The sequence below is a fragment of the Accipiter gentilis genome, chromosome 6, assembly GCF_929443795.1.
Source record: "Accipiter gentilis chromosome 6, bAccGen1.1, whole genome shotgun sequence".
NCBI classification, from domain to species: domain Eukaryota; kingdom Metazoa; phylum Chordata; class Aves; order Accipitriformes; family Accipitridae; genus Astur; species Astur gentilis.
The window spans coordinates 9,987,984-10,007,856 of record NC_064885.1 but is presented as its reverse complement, the minus strand read 5'-3'; the positions used below and the strand labels follow the sequence as shown (position 1 = coordinate 10,007,856).

Genomic DNA, 19,873 nt, shown 5'->3' with positions numbered 1-19,873 from the left:
AACTACTGCCTCTTCTCTGTATCTCAACAGACTAACACTTAGCTCGTTATTTTTCCTTCTGGCCAGCTGAATCATATCAGTTGGTAAGTGTATTAGTAGCAGTGGCTTGGATAGCCAGTGGAAAATTGCTGTCACTTTGTAGCTAAAGAAAATTCAAGCCAAGAGGAATTATTTGCAATGTGTTATTAGTAAAACCAAATGGTAGCCACCACTAAGACTGACAAATAGGAAATCATACTGTACTTCTACAACCCACTCATTCGAAGACCCACCTCCTGCAACTGGTTTGTCCAGTGGCACATCTTCTCGTGTTGAATTCAAAAGCTCATGCCTAAAAGATTTAAGATACATGTGTGACATACACTTTGATAAACCAGAAGTTACAGCCGACAGTTACAGCCTCAAATTACCACTGAAGGATCAGGAAAAAAAAAATAACAGGAGACATCACAATCCCCAACATTAAATTCCAATTAACACCGAAGTATTATGAGAGCTGGTTGGAACCCTACTGACAAAAACATTTTCCATGCCTGATACCCGTACCCACCTGAGTCATAACATTTCATGGTAACATACAGATTACATTAAAATTATCGCTGAGGTCTAAGACACACTCCATCAGAAACAAAGATCCAAATCAAAAATTTAACCTTTAAAAATTAAAACCTCAAAGCAGACATTTCTGTTTCTCAAACACATCTAGTTTTATCCATATTAGAACAATAAAAAAATTTAAAATTCTGACATTTCTCACGGAGCAGAACTGGTTTTTGAGCTGCTCTACTTACCACATGTTCCAAACCCGATGAACAGCATAAATTAATTACTGTTAACAACTAAGACAAATTTGGCAAGAGCAGGTGCCAGCATTGCATAAATATTAAAATCTATGCACAGTGCCTGATTTTAAGTGAGGCAAAAGGTAGATGTACACTTCTTCCTCTTTTCTGGTTATCTGCAAGTGTTCAGATGTCAGAAACTGAATATCTACCTCTCAGATTTGAGAAACTAGCATCTGTACTAAAGGCAGCACGCACAGAGGCATGTGCTGTCACTACCACCAATTCTGAGCCTAACCACTGCAATCAGCAGATTCCTATTCACTTCAGAAACTCTTGGATTAGGTCCTACACCGCCGAACAATAGTGAAACATTAGCAGTTACTCACAGAAGCTTCATTTAAACTGTAAATGCCCATCTGTGGTGTGAAACATCACATCACATCTGTCTAAAGTGAAGCACCAAATTATAAAAGGTAAATATCCACCCACTACCAAAGTTGCATATCAGCCTGTCACAGTCATACCCACAGTACTGGATCTCGAAATGCTCTGCAGCTCTGAGATCCAGCACTCGGCATCCACAGATGCTGGCATCTCTCCCTGCATATCCTGAATTCAGGCTCCCTTCCAATCCTACCTGTCTTTGCAGAAAATAATGTCAGGGTTCTAGGAAAGACACCAAGACAAGAAAGGAGAAAAAGAGAAAGAAAGGACTCCAGAACATCTCATGAGTCTCATGTCCTCACTTTAAAGGCAGATGATACCCTGTCAGGCTAGCTACAGCAGGCAACTGAGCCCTCAAGTTTTCTATGTACATCTAAGGTTTCCTGTCATGTATACTATCTGATCTACCTCCAGACACACCAAGGACACACATCCAACTATATCAGAGGAACTAGTAGCTATTTTGGCCTCAAGCCTGCCCTGGGAGATGCTATACACAGATACAGCTGTAGACACCTTGATACAGCATTCCAGCAAGAAAAATATAAAAGCACAAGCAGAAATTTAGGCTGAGATCCTCAGATAGCATAAAATACCCCCAAGTCAATGGCTTTCAACATGTATTATAACCGCAGAGTTTAAAATAGTACAAAGAGATCTGCCCATGACAAGAAGTCCATAATATCGAAGAGATCTGTCCAGATCTCAGCCACCCAGTATGGTGCTCTGGTGATCTGATAAGCTGAATTTATGAGAGTGAACATCAACTAAATATTACTCATCTGTACTGCAAAAGAATACATTGGTAGAAATCAGTTTGGAAGTTCTTGAAGATAAAATAAAGCAGAGTGGAGCCAGCAGAAAACAATGAGTAATAAAGGAACAAAACCGCAAAATTCCTTACTTTTTAATCACAAACCGGATCCGCTCCTTTGCTAGAAGTATCCTCTCAAGACGGGGAATGCCATATGTGGATGGCCGCCTGAAGGGAATTCCTTCTGGCAGCCCTTCCACATATAAGTCTTCCACATGTGACTGGAAGAGTGGGTATGGGATAGACACTGGACCTTTTGCTTTTATAGCTTGAGCTTTAAGAAAAAAGGAGAATAAAAAAATGAGACTAGCTTGTGGCTCTACACAAATTATCTGTTTGATATCACTCTGAAAAACATTAAAATTAGCAGACAGGCAGTAACCCCCTCAGCACATTTAAACATGCAAGCATTCATATTTGTGGGGGGTTGTTTTTGTTTTATAGCAAAATCACTCTAATTCACAGTAAACAAGCTGCAGAAATGCATACATATGCAGATTCTCCTCTTTTCCCTTTACTCTGTAAACTTTTAATAACAGAGACTGCACCTGTTACGGTGAAGTTTCACAGTATTTTGGGTTTGTTTAATAGCACATTTTGAAAGATGAAATTATCTAGACTTAATTATAAACCAAGCATGTCTCAGTTCATTAGCTCTGATTATTATTTGTTACTATTATTGGGTTACAAGAGTCATTAATGCCTTGGAGAAGGGGCACACATCCCTTCTTTTGAGTGAATTCCTAAATCTTCATTGTATTTTAAAAATCCAAGGAATCACTAATGAAATAAATAATACACTTCTAACACCGCCGAAAAAACCACGGCCCTACTAATGAAATCTTTGAAGCAAATGAAAAGCAAATAACAGATTCACTCACTGCTGGAAAATAACCTCAATGTATTTCTTTAAGCTATGAGGACCATAATCATGTCAATACACCTATCAGGCTGGCAAATACTGGAGAATGGCATGATGGTTTGCAAATGCCAAGGGGGCTAATTGCTTTATACTCACAAGGGTATGTTAATTTTGTAGGCCATGCAACAAGAATTCTCTATTACCATCTGACTGGCCTGCAAATACTTTGGTATATTCTGTTGTTTTGCTATGGAAATTAGATGCAAAAAAATTACTTGAGGAGAGAAAGGCCAAGCTAAGGCCAAATTAGAGTACAGTGATTTTGTGGCAGGGTTTCTGAAAGCAAAACTACTCAAGGGCACCTTTTCAAGCAACTTAACCTAACGTGAAAGCAGCCAGTGGTTCAGACATCAGTGTATACCAAATGCTTACATTAACTCACAAATTCTTAAAAGCAATAAAACAATTTAGGTTTTAAAGGGATTTGGGTAACATACTCTTTCAACCACTTGGAAGTAGAACAGTTCTAGGTATGTTTATCACAAAACAGAGAAGCTTTAAAAATACTGTATGTATCTTAGTCTTATATTCTGATGAGAACCGAATATCAAAATTTTAGAAAACTGTGAGAACTGTGTTTCAACTAGACTTGGTTTCAACTGCCAAATAAAAGATAGCCAAAACTAGAGACAGAGAATAGATACATACAGAGAGACATGAACCTGAAGATGACTCTTAGCAAATAGACTAAAGAAACCCTATTCAAACCTGTGTCAAAGGAGCTGCAGGACAATCACCAAAAGAGCTGTTGTGTATCACAGCAGTCCTTCATTAAAGTAGATTTTTATTGCAGTCATATACCTCTTCCAAGAAATTAAAAAAGTTATTCTCAGCCCTGGAGGCTGTTGTGGCAAGTGGTGAAAAGCGTTAACAAATCCAGCAGATGAGCCTCAGATGGAAATGAGCGTTTGTGAACCACAGTTAGCCGCCAGAAAAAAGATCAGGAACATCACTAAAATCTAGATCACTACACAGCATCAAGTAAGAACAGCTTCAGAATAACAAAAATCCCGTTTCTTTAAGCAAGTAACTAACAACAGGTAAGTTTTTACAAGTGAGAGTATTTCTCTTAAATCAGCAAATGTTTTAGCAAATACTCTTCAGACAGCCAAAGAACACAATCAGCATCACAGTCTGCAGTGAGGCTTCTCAGATTTGGAAGCTTATATGGTTTTGCATAGAAATCCTATTGAATATAGGTTTCATTTTTATAAATGAGTCTGTATTTGTGAGCCACTACCCTGTATTTACCACTATAAAAAGTAATTCCATTTAGTTTACATCTAGACACAAAAATAAATATATTTTCAGACATGTCAGTTGTCACGGATGACAATGACAGACATTGCTAAAACACTTTGGAGCTCCAGAAGCCAACAAATCTGAGGTGCATTCTGGGAATTCTGGACCTCTATAACTCACATCAGTAAATGGGAAATTGTGTGCCCATACTGATAGAAAAAAATGGAATCTGAAATGGAGAATAGGTTTGTGAATCAATGAAATGTTGTCATCCACAGGGAAAAAGGGGATAATTAATACCATCTGGCTTGCTATGGAAAGTTGAATAGTTCTGTATTCAACAGACTCAACAGGAGATTTTTAGGCTGGCTATGTGCAAACACCAAAACGAAAATTAAAGCAATTCACTAAGAATGATGCTCCTTTCTAGAGCAATTAAAACACTGTGAATCAGAGTCTAAACTGTTTTTTTACTTGGTGTGAGTTCCTTTCAGTGGGCTGTTTAAATGTCAGATGATAGTTACACCCGAAACACGTAGTAACTCCAACATCACAAGGTCCATTCTGAAAGCACTTCCACTTTTCATGGCAGAGGAGCACTACCATTTATTGTGAAATTTTGCTGATGCTGTTTTAGTCTGCGATATGTGGACACAAAATATGTCTAGGTGCAACATCTGGAGACAAATTCCAAAGTCTAACACATGTGCTTCTTTTTCTCTCCAAGAACCATTAACATATAATTGTTGCTTCACTGCAAGTCAATCATAATCAGAAAGCAACAATCAGTCAGTGGTAGCCTCTCCCCAGAGCCATTTTAAAAGATCATCTCACTGAAGGACTCAGTGTAATTACAGGAAAAAAGGCCAGCTCTCTCAAATGTGGGTGGCTCCAGACATGAGCACACTGGAGCCCCAGGAAACTGAGCACAACTGAAAAATAAAATCAAGTTTTGCACTTAGGTGCCAAACACAGGCACCCCATATTGAAATTACTCTGCTCATCAAAAAAGCTACTTTCCCCAGTTTTAGGTCTTCTAATAATATTTAGCCCTTTGGTGCTGTCAGTACTGGTGTGCTCCTGAGCCAACAACAAGATGCATGGCAAAGAGCTGTGATTTACAGTGTCAAAGGAGTAGAGGCAATTGTTTGGAAAGGAGTGTAACATACCGTATTTTTTTTCAAACAGCTCTTCAACTTGCTTTCTCAAGTCTGTAATTCGTGCATTCCATTTCTCTGCAAAGAAAAGAGGAGGACATGTCAGACTACAAATGAAACAGAGAATCTCTTCTAAAATCTATGTTACCACTAAATGAAATATGCAGTGGGCTTTTACTGCTCACTTGCATACAGGTGCCTGTGGAGTACAGTACAGGCTATACCTTAAAAATATATCGATACATACAGAAAGAAAAAAGGTAGAATAAAATGTTTAAGATTACCTCCAAAATTTGTGCAGATGTTAAATCGTTTAAAAAAAACCAAAAAAACAACAACACACCATAAACCAGGCTAATGTAACTTCAAAAAAATGGTTTCTCTTTGACAGCTCAGTCGGCAGCTCTCGCTACCATCAGGGGTAAAGCCAGTTTGCAACTGCTGTTGATAGTTACCTAAATCTGGGCACTGAGAAGCTTAATTAGTGAAGCTTGATCAAGCTTACAGCAAGTACATGAAGTTGTTTTGGCACAAATCTGTACAAATATCTGGGTCAGGAGGCATCATGCCATCCTCTACCTTCATCCAGTACTTCTCCCAAGTCCTGATGCTGCAAAACATCCCCATAAATCCTATTTCTGAAGGAAGATACAGGCTGCAAGACTGAAGTTATCCAAATCCAATCGTGTTCCATGGAGAGCTGGATTAAACGGCAGAATTTTAACATCTAATTTTCTGTCTGTGACAGAGAGCACATGTTTTCACAGCTTTTTGTACTATCTCAATACTTCTAGGAAAATGCCACAACTCTTTTGTAGATGGTACCAGATGCTAGCTGGCCTTTTAAGAACAAGTTAATAAGCAAGTATACTTGCAGCTTATTTCTTACACCAAAGACTTGAATCTAGTAACTATGGAGGTCGAAAAATGAGGCCATTCAAGCTATTACATTTTCAGTTGTCAAAAAATTCTTTTATCAGACAAGACAGAGGATTGAATTTTGAGTCTGTATCGAAAGGGCTTTAAATATGCATTCTCAGACCAATGTACACAACTTTGGTGGCCATGTTTAAGCTTATATTTTTTTAATGTAATTTCATGGATATCAGTAGGACAACATGCTTCAGATGTGGGCAAGAATAAGACCTTGTTTAGAGGGGAAAGGGCGTTTTGGCATGCTGCCTTGCATCTACACATAAACTCTTCATTCAAGTTACCTGGCATATCACCTACATCAATTAACCTGTTTCTATTTTGAAATAACATCGTTGTGGATAATCTATATTGTTGTTTCTGCCACCGTTTTACTGCTATCCCGTAGTACACAGCTTCTTAGCTGATAAACATGTCTTGAACTCAACATTTTCTACTCCTGTGTCACTTCAACCTTGTAATATTTCTCCCTTTAACTTCAGGTGTATAGCCAGATGAAGCTCTTTTGAATTCCAGCACGAACAGCGACTGCATTTTTTGTTGATGTACATACAGAGCAACGGATTAACAGCAGCGTTACCAATAAGTCAGGAAAATACACGTTAGAATTTACTGGCCTAAAGGGGAAACCCTGCTTTACTCAACAGAGCTGGTGAACACACATGGACAGTCCTGGGACAAGGGTTTTGAAAGGCACCTGTGTGACTCCAGATTGTAACCCAGAGGAAACTGTAACAGAGTTGAGATCCCTTCAGTTCATCAAGCTTTGAAGCAGACTCAGCAAAGATCTCCTCTACAACTCAGGCTGGTTTATGTCAGAGAGAGAACAGCCGGAAAGAATGTCATACCATATTACAAAGCAACCATATAGAAGTATATAAGTAATACTGTTCTGATATTGGTTGTTGCTACAATTTTAGGAGAAGCTGCTCCCACCCAGCCTGGTCTCCCTGTGCTTGTTAGCATGCTCACAAGAGTGTTTCTATATGAGCCATTAAGTTGTCAAGGCTTCATGTTTCTCAGTTACCAAACCCCACAACTGCTGGCCAAAAACTCCATGCAGATCTTTTCAAGCAACTACTTCTGTGCCCCTCTTCCTCCAATGGAAACACTACAGGATTAATAATCAAATACACCACAATACAGGAATGTTTATTTGGAATGGTGGATACACAGAGAATAGGCAATTAAAAAAAAATATCATGAACTGGCTCACATTTTGATCAGCACACTGGTTTTTTTAGCTACTTTTGTATTTTATGAGCAAATTGTCATGTCAGGCTACAGAGATATTTCAAAATTCAGAGGGGTTATCAGGTAACCGGCATGATTTTTAATCAGATTGTCAGCATTATTACTCCTTGGATTCAATTACTGTAAAAACATTCTTTTGTCACACATTTCATGCCTACGTAGCAATGTTGAAGAACTACCACAAAGCTAAGCTGATACTCTGGTTTTGGTAATCACTCTCTGCAAAGCAGTTTAGTTTTCCTGTAAGCACAAAGATAAGTGGTGGTTACCTTCTATTCCTATATATACACCTTCTGACACATGGGAAACACCATCCCAATTAAATAACAATTCTGAAAACTTCTCCAGTCTGTCCACAGTGTCTTCAGTTTACCCCATTCTCTGCTCCTTCGGGACATGCTCCAAATAACATCCACTATAGTAGAGGCGATCTGCACAGTGCACACAAAATGATGCTGTTGTGGTTTAACCGCAGCCAGCTACTAAGCACCACGCAGCCGCTCTATCACTCCCCTCTCCTCAGCTGGGCAGGGGAGAGAAAATATAACAAAAGACTCGTGGGTCGAGATAAGGACAGGGAGAGATCACTCAACAACCAACTACCATCACAGGCAAAACAGACTTGACTTGGGGAAAATTAACTTATTACCAATCAAACCAGAGTAGGGTAATGAGAAGTAAAACCACATCTTAAAACACCTTCCCGCCACCCCTCCCTTCTTCCCAGGCACAGCTTCACTCCCGAATTCTCTGCCTACCCACCCTCCTCCCCAGCAGCACAGGGGGACAGGGAATGGCGGTTGGGGTCAGTTCATCACATGTTGTCTCTGCCGCTCCTTCCTCCTCAGGGGCAGGACTCCTCACTCTTCCCCAAATCCAGCATGGGGTCCCTCCCATGGGAGACAGTTCTCCATGAACTTCTCCAAGGTGGGTCCTTCCCATGGGATGCAGTTCTTCACAAACTGCTCCAGCGTGGGTCCCTTCCATGGGCTGCAGTGCTTCAGGAGCACACTGCTCCAGGGTGGGTCCCCCACGGGGTCACAAGTCCTGCCAGAAAACCTGCTCTAGCGTGGGCTTCCCATGGGGTCACAGCCTCCTTTGGACATCCACCTGCTCTAGCACGGGCTCCTCCCCAGGCTGCAGGTGGAGATCTGCTCCACTGTGGACCTCCCTGGGCTGCAGGGTGACAACCTGCCTCACCATGGTCTTCACCACGGGCTGCAGGGGAATCTCTGCTCCAGCACCTGGAGCACCTCCTCCCTTTCCTTCTTCACTAACCTTGGGGTCTGCAGAGTGGTTTCTCTCACATATTCTCACTCCTCTCTCCAGCTGCAATTGCAGAGGGATTTTTTCCCTCTTAAATCTGTTATCCCAGAGGCGCTACCACCATTGCTGATGGGCTCAGCGTTGGCCAGCGGCGGGTCTGTCTTGGAGCTGGCTGGCATTGGCTCTGTCAACATGGCAGAAGCTTGTAGCAGCTTCTCACAGAAGCCACCCCTGTAGCCCCCCTGCTACCAAAACCTTGCTACACAAACCCAATACAGATGTTCAGGTACTAAGCACATCCCTATTCCCATCAACATGCCACACAGTACTCTGTGGGGAAATAAAATGGAAAACACACAGCAACTCTAAGCATGCTACAGGCTGGCAAAACCTGTGTTCAACAGCATGTCAAAATGGGGAAAAAAGTATCATACTTTCCATCACTGTCATAGTAAGACCACAACTAAGGGGACTGTTTTTTCCCCCCTAAAATGGTATGACACAACTGCAAGACACAACTTGAAGCTTCTGAGAGTCTGATAAAATCTCTAAGAAAGCAAAAAAATGTTGTGAGAAGAGATTTTTACTGACAATGTCAGTTCCTTTCAGCAAAGATATTTTTAACCTGAAATAGTTGCTTCAGAAATATTTTTGAAATGCAACCTCTCTTCCCAAAGTTTATCAATTTCTATCAAGCATTTTACCAGACACTCTTCATTACTCCCCCTGGTTACAATTATTTTGTTTTCCACTTTGTTTTCCTGTTTTCATGAAACTAAGAGCACAGCACATTACTGACCCTGCTTCTCAGGCCACTTGGGGTACCTGATCTCCGACTCAATCAAGACATACAGGAAGTCTCTCCAACTCACAGCTATCAAACATCTGGATCTCATCAATGTTATGTAAAATACTGAAAGTCCTTATCAGATGAGACAGATTTCTCTCTCAAGCATCTATACCTCCTTTCCAGTCTTCTGAGTGTATGTGCCTTTGTCACTCTGCAGCTACTCATGATAGAATTAAATACCTCCTTTCTCCTGTCCAATTATCTAATATTAGACTTCATTAGTCAAAGGTGCAAAGTCTTCTGAAATGTCCAAACAGCAGCACTGCAACTACCAACAGTTGCTCTTTTTTTTTTCATTACAGCAAATGAAGTCTATTTCTCCAAAACCTCTCACACTCATTTTGTGTTTTAACCAGATCTTGTAACATTGTAGAGAAATAGCACTTTCTGTAGGTGAACCCCAAAAGCGAGTATGAGGGGCAATAACCCCAATACAATTTAGGAAGCCCAGGAATAAAGATCTCTGAATACTGAACCCATGAGCTGCAAAACACTGTAATCTAACTGCATGGCATGTGGTTAAGAGCAAAGTTTTCTTGAGAACAGCCCAGAGGGTTAATCTACCAAGTCATTTCAGAAGCAACAGTGAGCAGGTAAGCTGTGAGATGTTCTTTGACTGGTGTTTCAACATATCAAGCTCAACTCAAACTTTTATCGTGCTAATATTTTATTACCTTTGCTCTCCATGTCTAATCAACCTCACTGTTTATTCCCTTGAAACACTGCTGGCCTGCCAAGCTTAGGTGCCATTTTCGACTAAGGGACTATATTCTAGGAAACACTTCTGTAGTATTAACTGCTCAATCTTCTCCTCTACTAATGTTGCCATTATGTTCTCCTGACCCAAGCAAAACATAACTAATGCTACATGTGGAACTGCCTATTAGTATTAATGATCTTTTGAGAATAGAGCTCTCAACAATGTTTTATTCATTTTTGATGAAATTAGCATGAAATAACATGTTTCATGCAAAACAGATTTCTGAAGAGGTTCCATGGGGATTTTTCAATTGACCTCAAATCCCAGTGTTCCTAATAAACATCTCAAACATTGTGCCAAAGGACATATTCCTGATGGCTCAGAACCTTACAGAAGTACACAGATTCACAGGATATCTGCCCAGACACCAAACCAAAACAAGAAATAAAGGAGAGGTATGGGGCTGAAACAAATCACATGGGAAGTATTTTTAACCACAATAACTACAGTGTGTGGATGCGTTTCTGCAGCGAGAACTCTACATAAGGCATCATGAAAGAACACTACCAAAAAGACCCCAACTTTTTGCGTGTCCACAGGGATCAAGGCAGGCTACTCGGCATAACAGTCATTTGGTTACCTTCCCAAATGTGGCTGCCCTCAGCACATCTTCGTTGCTCACAGCACATATCAATAAAGACCAGCTTGACCGGCTCCTGACCTCTAGTTTGCCATAATTCAGTACACTAGTAAATTCAGTCTATTTTCTTGTCCAAGAAATCAGCTGACAAAAATCTAGACTTATTTTTTATTTTATTAAATTACTTGCAGTGTCTGTTCAGATGGTCACTTGAATAATGAGAAACAACAGAGGTAGCCTATGATGATGAATACACTGCTGCAATACATCTACAAAGAGCCCTACACTCTTAAATGAATATGCACACTGGTGTGTCTCACTCCTGCAGTGTGAAATTGCCTAATACCTTTTTATAAAACAAAACAGAGAGACAAAACAATCTCTAATTTTTATCTTACCAAAATTGAACTCTCTCACTTTTCTTCTCCCAGTATTGGCAGCTTCATTAGCTGACTCAGTATTCTTCGGTCTCTTGTTAGGGGGCAAGTAGTCATCATCATCTTAAAGAAACATAAATATATCACTATTTTAAAATCCAGAGAACTCATGTGCAACATTGGAACTGCTTTGAATTTCAAAGCTCTAATGCAAGTAATGAACTGTGCTTTATCAGAGCATCACATTTTGCAACGAATTACTTATCTGAGTAACTTTAGAAAGCTACTGACCTGTGTAGGAACAATTTGCATAAGAGAGCCAGCACAAGGCGTAAGATGGCAAAAACCAAAGCTTCTTATGTACCTCCTAAGGAAAGCAATATTGTGCTCTGAAACATGACTGTACATATCATGATCACAAAATGACCACACAACAGCAAAAGAATTCAGGAAATAAATTGTGCAGACACAGACTACACTTTTTATCTAATTGGAAGTATCCTTCCACTAATAAGTCTTGAAACAGTACCTAAGTTTTATCTTGAAGAGCTCAAAGGTGCTAAAACTGGTTTCAAACCTATGAAAAACTGATGGACGTAACTGAAATTCATTGAACAGGTCAGTCCTACCTCAAACACACACAAACAGAGGGGGAAAACTGCAAACCCTAGGTAATTTTTCAGTGAGCTGCTACTTAGCAAGTCACTTCCCAATCCAAAACACTATCTTCCCTATCAGTTAATGAGTTTTTAAGATTGTCCAATTACCAATATCTGCAACCTTAGAGAAAAGAAATGGTTAAAGTAGACAAAGAAAATTAATTTCACATACAGAATAGCATCTACCCAGTTTATGTAGGAAGAATAGTATTATACATTGACATCTCTTGCACCTATGCAGTTGTATTATATTCTGTTAGAGAAAACCTTTTCAGAGCATTTTTACTTTTGTGGTAAAGGCCTTTACATATACACAGAACTTAATGACAATTCTCTTATTACCTTTTCTATTGAGGTAACGTAAGAATTATTTTACTGCTGGGTTATAAAAAGGTGAATGTAACGCTAGAAGTGTCAACTTTGTCCTAAAATGTACTACCTAATTTCTAAATAGCTAATTTGGTGGTCTTAATGTTACCCATTCCAGAAGCAAGCATTACAAAAGCCAATCTCAGAACTTTTTTAAAGCAGTTATAGGACATGTAATTCAAAAATACAAGAAATACAGCTGACTTCCAACCAGCATCCTAGCATGAAAACAACAGGGACACTGGTTAGTGGCTTTAGTGCCATTCAGATGAGAAAGGGAGGAAGTAAGTATAAAGGTTTCCATCTCATATTTATTGATATTAGACAAATAAATTGAAGCTTCACTTACAACACCTGTAACACATCATTTCTGTTTGGTACAATTCTTCCCAGAACCTACTGTTAAATAGATATTTTATATAACTACAGTGTGCTTATAAAACGTGTTCTTCAGAATGAATGTTGTAAAATCTTTTTAAAATCTAAATTAATGGCTGCTAAATAATGAGTATCTTTCATTACCAATGCTTGAAAAATATGTGAAAGATGCAAATCTCTGTCACGCATCATTTCAAAGCCAGCCCAGTCAGTCAAATATGTTTCCGTATATTGTGGTTTTATAAAACTTCTGGACTAGTTATGTTTACCAAGTAGTGCACGATCCAAACAGCAGTCAACACTGGTACATAATTCTATTTATTTAGTACCAAGTAATGCAGGCATTGTAAAACATTGTTTGGACATAAAAATGCCCAACGGACTGAAAGCAATGCACTGGAGAACTAACCTTCGATGGTGACCTCGACCTCGGGATCCTCACTTGCTTCTGAAGGGGCATGCTGAGAAGAATCTGAAGTGGAAAAAACAGGACTGCTGAATGATGGTCACAGAAAAGATTTTTAAGCAAACACTCTGTGATTCTGTATTTAAACTAACACTTGTCAAAGAAGCCCCCTGGCTTACTGAAATGTTTTGCACAGTGTGCAACAAAAACAGAACCAAAGATATTTTACCATAAGCCTTTAAGGAATTCTAGACAAGGGTAAGGAGGTGGGGATTATACTTGCTAAATTGTGTGTACAGCAGTGAAGAGTTGGTGTTAATGACAGTGGGAAATTCCTTATTCTTGGCTTAATAGGATTAATACAATCATAAATATTTTCCCTTTGTTATCAAGGATTACTGAAAATATAAACAAAGGCTGTGTGCCCCTACAGAAGATATATGTCTTTACCATTTATACAGACTCACAGTTGTTGCACTATAATGATTTCCATAACAGGCTGCAAGGCCAGCAGTGAAAAACGAGAAGGAAATTCATAAACACAATGCTTTTGTTGAGGCAGTTCACACCAACATAATAAATAGGATTAGGCTTATCAATACTCAGTGGGAGAAAGAGCAATTTGCATTTAACTGCAGTAAAGTTTAAAAAAGTGAAGCTAATTGTATTGGAAACTATTTCAAAACTAAGTAGCAATGTATGAAGGAATATATTTTAATTATTCTGGCACAGTAATGCTGCGCTTGTGCATTTTGAAGAGTATCTTCTTTCAGATCTCTGTAAGCTGGAAGCATGATATCACTTTGGGAGCAAGTCTGAAGGAATCTCTGTTTCAAAGGCTCTTCACATGATGTCATGTGGAGTAGAGATTCAGCAGTATCTACTGAGACACCTTAACTGGAGTCTATTCAAACTATGTCAAATATATCATCTAGTTCATGGAAAGCATAGTAAGAAGTTTTGATCTAATTCAGAGTGAGTGCTGGGTAGGTAACTAGCAAATGGAAAGCACAACAAAAGGAAAGAATTAGGAGGTAATGGTCATTCAGTAGATGTGAACATAAAGTATGGTCATAAAAATAACTACCACATCAACTGATCTCTTAGAGCCTTTTTTGAGAGCATCGGAGAAGTTTAAAAAAACAAAACAAAACAAAACAATTTTTGGAAATTTAAGAACAGCCACAAAGACTGGCAAATGGTCCATCTAGTCCAGTACCAAATTCCTGAGAAATTGTCATAATTAAGAGAAACATGCAAAAATGTCAAAGCAGATGGTAACAAAGTTCTGGAAGAAAACTCCCAGATAGGACGTTTCTTCCTAAGTCATATTAAACCAACTGGTTTAAACTCTAAAGTAAGTTTTTTTAAACAAAGTATTATCATCACTAGGTATTTTTTGATCTCAGCTCCTAAGCAGCAGCCTTCTTCAGTTCTAAATGTTGTCATTCACTGGCACTGTCTCCAGTTTCTCAAATGTGATTTCATTCAGTTTAAAACAATTTATTTTGATGCACATAACCTTAACTTTCTGATTGCTGAATTTCAATCACACCATGCTCCCTACTCATCCAATATCACTAAGACCTCAGACACCTTTATCAGCTACAGCTAATCTTGGAGATTCCAGGCACACGTTAATTTTGCCACTTCCTTTTTCACCATCTTGTCAAGGTTACTGGAGGGGAAAAACAGTGAAAACCCCCAGTGATATACACCAACAGATAAGTTTGTACATCCCTCTAATGTTTTTTCTTTGCAGAAAACAATCATTTCTGCAAATCTGCATCACAGGCTGTAGCTTTCAGACAAACTTTTGGAAGAACTTTAGATGCCTATTATATGTATTTCTTTAATAATAGTTAGGATAAACTCCAAAGGCTTCATAAAATCCAAACACTACCATCAATTTTTCTTTCTTACTCATTTTTGTGAGGATTAGCAAGAAATAATTTTATTTTACAGAATCCAGACAAGACTGCCTATGCTGTATGCCTATTTAAACAACAAATGAAATCACTACCTATAGACCTTTTCATAAATACTAACCTTCATGAACAACAGGTTTATTCTATTCAGCAAAATCAGGGTGCAACTTTCAGCTTATCTCTTACAGAAACTTGTAAAGGAGATCAGCTTTAATAAAAGGGTGTGTAACAACACCATATTCTGACACAAAGGGCCACACTCAGCATCTGTAGCTATAAAATTCTACATAGTCAAAAACAACGCAGAGTCAGAGTCTTGGTCGTTTCATATCACACATCCCTTTCCTCAGGCTCTCTCTTCATGGTAAGGCATTATGCTTAGGAAAATAGAGTACCTAGATTATTTCTTCTCAAATAAGTAGAGTTAACAGTACAGTCAGCAAGAGCAAAGAACTATATTCACCTTTATCAAGAGAAATGCTTTTAAATTTCATATAATGGTACCCTTAACTATGGTGATATTTACCTTCAAAGCAAAAGTAATGAGATTTGCAAGAATGAGTATTGCTGCTAGCTTAACTTGGCCTTAAAATCCAAAAAATACTCATAACTCAGGTTTGTGAGTCAGGTGCCTAGAATGAACTAGCTGCAGTACTTTTAACATCATGTCAAAGCATTAAATTTTGGGTGACAAGCACCTTACAAATGCAATTTATGATTTAAAAGAATGATGACTCCCATCACAACTTGCTTGTAGTAAGCCACAGAATGGCATGATTTGGGAGATTAAAAGCAAAACAAAACAAAAACCCCAGAAGCCAACCTTGTGGAAATGTGGAAAGAGAATGGTTGGAGAAGATGTGCAACGTTAATTAAGGTGCCATCTTTTCAAATATTTCTGTAAAATAATTTCCAATCATGTTAAATTATTCTCATGAAAAACATTTCATATCTCTGACTTTGTACTGGTATTTCCACATCTGTTCCTTCACTGCAGTCGGAACCCTGGTGGCTTCCTTTAGACAAATATAAAGTAAAAAACATACCGTAATAAAAACACAAAAGGAACTTTTAACATCGACTATTCAAAGCAAAGATTTTTTGTAAGGGAAAATTCCAGAACTATAACGTTCACATGAACAACATACAGAAGGCTCAATTTCTAAATCTTAAATTCATGACAGTGTGAGCACTCTTGACATTATAAAGAAATTCACAGGTTGAAATGCAGATCAGTATTATCCAGTGTTTGCAAATGGACAAACCAGTATTTTTAATACAGACTGTAAGAAGCTGAAAAGAAATGTACAATTTTTGAGTAAATTTATTTCAGATATTGTTCATATATAGTAAGTATATGAGGAGTAAGGAACTCCTTCCACTAAACACACTTACCATATATTTTGTTCTGTATGTAGCCATTTACCTCACACACAGCTGAAAGAAAATGATCAAGTTGTACTCATAATACATAAGCAGAAGTTTACTAAACTTTATAATCAGTTATGAAACAGACTGAATTTCATGATCAACCTGATGTTCCTTTAGTGATCAACCTGATGTTCCTTTTTGAATTTAGGAAAGAAAGAAATGAGATTCCCTTCTGTATGTCTCTCTACTTGGACACCTGAAAATCAAGGCAACTGAAATTTTTGCTTCTGTTGAAGTTTAAATTCCAATACCCTAACTCTTACTTCAAATCAAGGAAGCAGAGCCTTGAGAAGTACAACTCACACATTCAATTCCCAAAGCAGATGTGAGAAAAATACAACTAAAAGATTTACCTGTGTAACTTTTTGCAAGAGCAATTTTTTCATCCATCTCTGATGTTTCAGAAGGGCCTGCTTGGAAACAAAGAGAATGGCTTTTAAATTGTGTCTCACAACAAACACATTTTCCCAGTCCACGGAGGAATCTGCCAAATAACTCTTAACTTCATATATCATATAGAATTTCATACTTTCTGTAATGTTGAACTTAGGAAAGACCATGTGAACTATTAAGAATACATAAATCCTTACTCATCCAGTTCAACAGAATAAAAAAGTTGAGGGGCTAATGGCAGGGGTGTGCATTTCTTGGACTACTGAACAGTCAGAGACTCATGCAGAACAGCAGGTTTTCAATTTTTTTGGTGTTAATAAACTAATTTTAAAACATGAAATGTTGATGGTTCTGCCTTTTTCCAATGAATTTTTAATCAGCTAAATCTTCCTGTTTGTTAAAATTTGTATTCCTAGGGAGTCCTTTTTGACTTCAAAATTTCTACCTACATTAAATAGACAAATTCAGAAAGATTAAAATAATTTACAACACTTCAAGGTTGTTTGCTTTTCATCACAACAGCTCTTTTGATGGCTGTATATGGACTGCTTTAAAAAGGCTGCTGCAGAAAGCAGCACACAAATGACACTTAAAAGATTAAATTAACACCCCTAAAATCCTACTGCTTAACACTTTGGCACTCCTGCAGTTATACTGAAAGGAGTGAACTGCTTGCAGCACAAATGGCTTCACGCTGACCAAGAGATCGTTCTACACCACAGAGATAGGTATATAAAACTAGTCTATTTGTGGCATACAGGAATGTATAGGACTCAGTGGAACTGAAGGATTTGGACTAATTGTTCTGTGTAAATCAAATCATTGCTGTGTTCATTTGCAAAAGTAATCTGCAGAAGATCATATACCACCCCCCTACCCCCACCCCAAAATAAATTATTACCGTTTAGGGGTATGTTTAAAAGTGTATCAACAACATATACTAATAGCTTCACAACAGAAAAATCTACTGTTAACTAATAAGGCAAGTGAAATATTTCAAACTCATTATTTCATACGCACGGTAAGAAAAGATAGAAAAGAATGTTGTCACAATCAGACTTTTGAGTATTTCAGTCAACTGAAAATACATGTACAGCATCAAATACTGTGAGTTATTAAAGAAAATTACTATTTAGGGATTAAATTTTAAAAAGAAAAACATAACTATTAGGTGGTTACAATGTTTGGTTTAGACAGTTCTGCCTAGTTTGATTGCTCAGATTTTCAAAGGGATTTTAAATTAACAGGATTTCAAGTGAGGAACCTATACAAGGTTCTTTGTTTTACATGCATTTCTTTCAATAAGTGCTGTTTTAACCTGCTCCTGCCACTTTTTCTTTCCCGGAGTGTGTTTGGTTTTTTTTTCTATTTGTCTCTAACTCAGAGGAGCTCCCTGACTTGGTTCAAAACACGGCTCTAGAAAGTGGTACTGGCACAGTCAAGACCATATTCCAAAGATGGGAAAAAGCAAGGGGAGGCAAAGAAGCAAGGCAGAAGCCCGAGACATCAGTGGAGCTCTAGGCCACACGAGAAGAATTTCTCATCCAAATAGTGTGATTTGCAACTGTTATGGGCAAGTGGGAATAGAACGCAGCCTCCCTGGCTGTGCTGGGAAACAACTCTGTGGACTAAATTTGCTTTTATTTAAACCAGCATATTCAGTGTACGCAACCAAACGGGAGTGTCATTTCCTAAGAACTCTTCAGAACATGCAATTATTATAATTCATAACGCACCGACACACAGAATCATGCATCCCATTATAAGCACATATTTTTGTGTTTACTCCTTAATTCAGAAATCCTGACAGGATTGTTTTACCTACATACTCTGCAGCAGTCTCTATATTGCATTATCTTCATGCCAAATACATGCTGTCACACAATAAAAAAGGAAAAATAGGAGTCTTTGACACATTCAAACTTGAAGAAAGATTTCTCTAGTTAAAAAGATACACCTACTAGGCTTATAGCCCTTGGGATTAAGCACAGAGAATTCAATTCCTTCATTGTTAATGTCAATAAAAAACTACATATACATGTAGTAAATCCATCAGACTTTTTAAAAGTGACCCACACAGATTATTTTATGAAACCTGAAGCTTTTTTTTTTTCATATTATGAAGTGTTGACAGAAGAAAAAACAGGATGAAAAAATTGTTTCAGGAATTAAAAAGTGTAAAACAATATACTCTGCTAGCTTAATTTAGTAAAGACTAGAAAATTAAATTTCAAAGAAATCTGAAAGTTCTGCCACCAGGAGATATTAACAAAAGCACACACAATTCCACTTTACTGCATTCATGCACAAAACAGGCAGATACACACACATCACATAACTAAGAGCAAAAAACAAGTACAGTAGTAACCAGATCAAAAGAAGTTTCATCTAGGAATAAAAGTATGAGGAAATCACAAAAAAGAAAAAAAGAAGAAAACTGAAGATAGAAGAACTTAATTCCACTGCAGCAGGTAGGATACAGGAGGAAGGATGGACACAAAGGTGGGAGATTTAATTACTAAAACCACAGGACACATTAGAAGTAAAATCTTGCAGTATGATTAAGTCTTGGAGTCTGAACTTGAGATTTGTAGGCAGAGCTAAGCAATATCACCTTGTATCAGAAAAAGGACCAAGTATGCTCTTCAGCTAAGAGCCAACTCTGCTATGCAACAAAGACACTTAGAAATTATGTAACACTCAGACTAAAATTTGGTCTTTCATGAGCAGATAAATACCTAACAGACCACTGCACCTAAATCGTGTACTTGGGCTGGGGTTCTGCATTGAAGTGAAACCTTTGTTAAAGATGGCTGTTGCCATAAATCATAAAATTCTGTAATGCCCGTTACAAATATGTAATTTTTCACATTCTAACAATTCCTTTAAAAACAAGAGTAGACGTCATTCCCTCAACAGTCACAG

At 38.1% G+C, this 19,873-nt stretch overlaps 1 protein-coding gene across 11 annotated transcripts in view; it reads right to left on the bottom strand.

Moving 5' to 3' along the window:
• The window catches only part of GTF2I (general transcription factor IIi), an 80,713-nt gene that overhangs the window by 26,134 nt on the left and 34,706 nt on the right, over positions 1–19,873 (bottom strand). For 8 of the 11 annotated variants that reach the window (XM_049803484.1, XM_049803481.1, XM_049803483.1 and 5 more), the window contains 7 exons: positions 16,909–16,968; positions 16,520–16,561; positions 13,200–13,262; positions 11,406–11,507; positions 5,377–5,442; positions 2,134–2,317; positions 273–331 (listed from right to left, as the gene is read on the bottom strand). In XM_049803484.1, coding sequence (XP_049659441.1) covers positions 273–331; positions 2,134–2,317; positions 5,377–5,442; positions 11,406–11,507; positions 13,200–13,262; positions 16,520–16,561; positions 16,909–16,968 — 576 coding nt within the window. The remainder of the gene's footprint in view (positions 1–272; positions 332–2,133; positions 2,318–5,376; positions 5,443–11,405; positions 11,508–13,199; positions 13,263–16,519; positions 16,562–16,908; positions 16,969–19,873) is intronic. The other 3 variants (XM_049803482.1, XM_049803486.1, XM_049803487.1) reach the window with 3 other exon arrangements.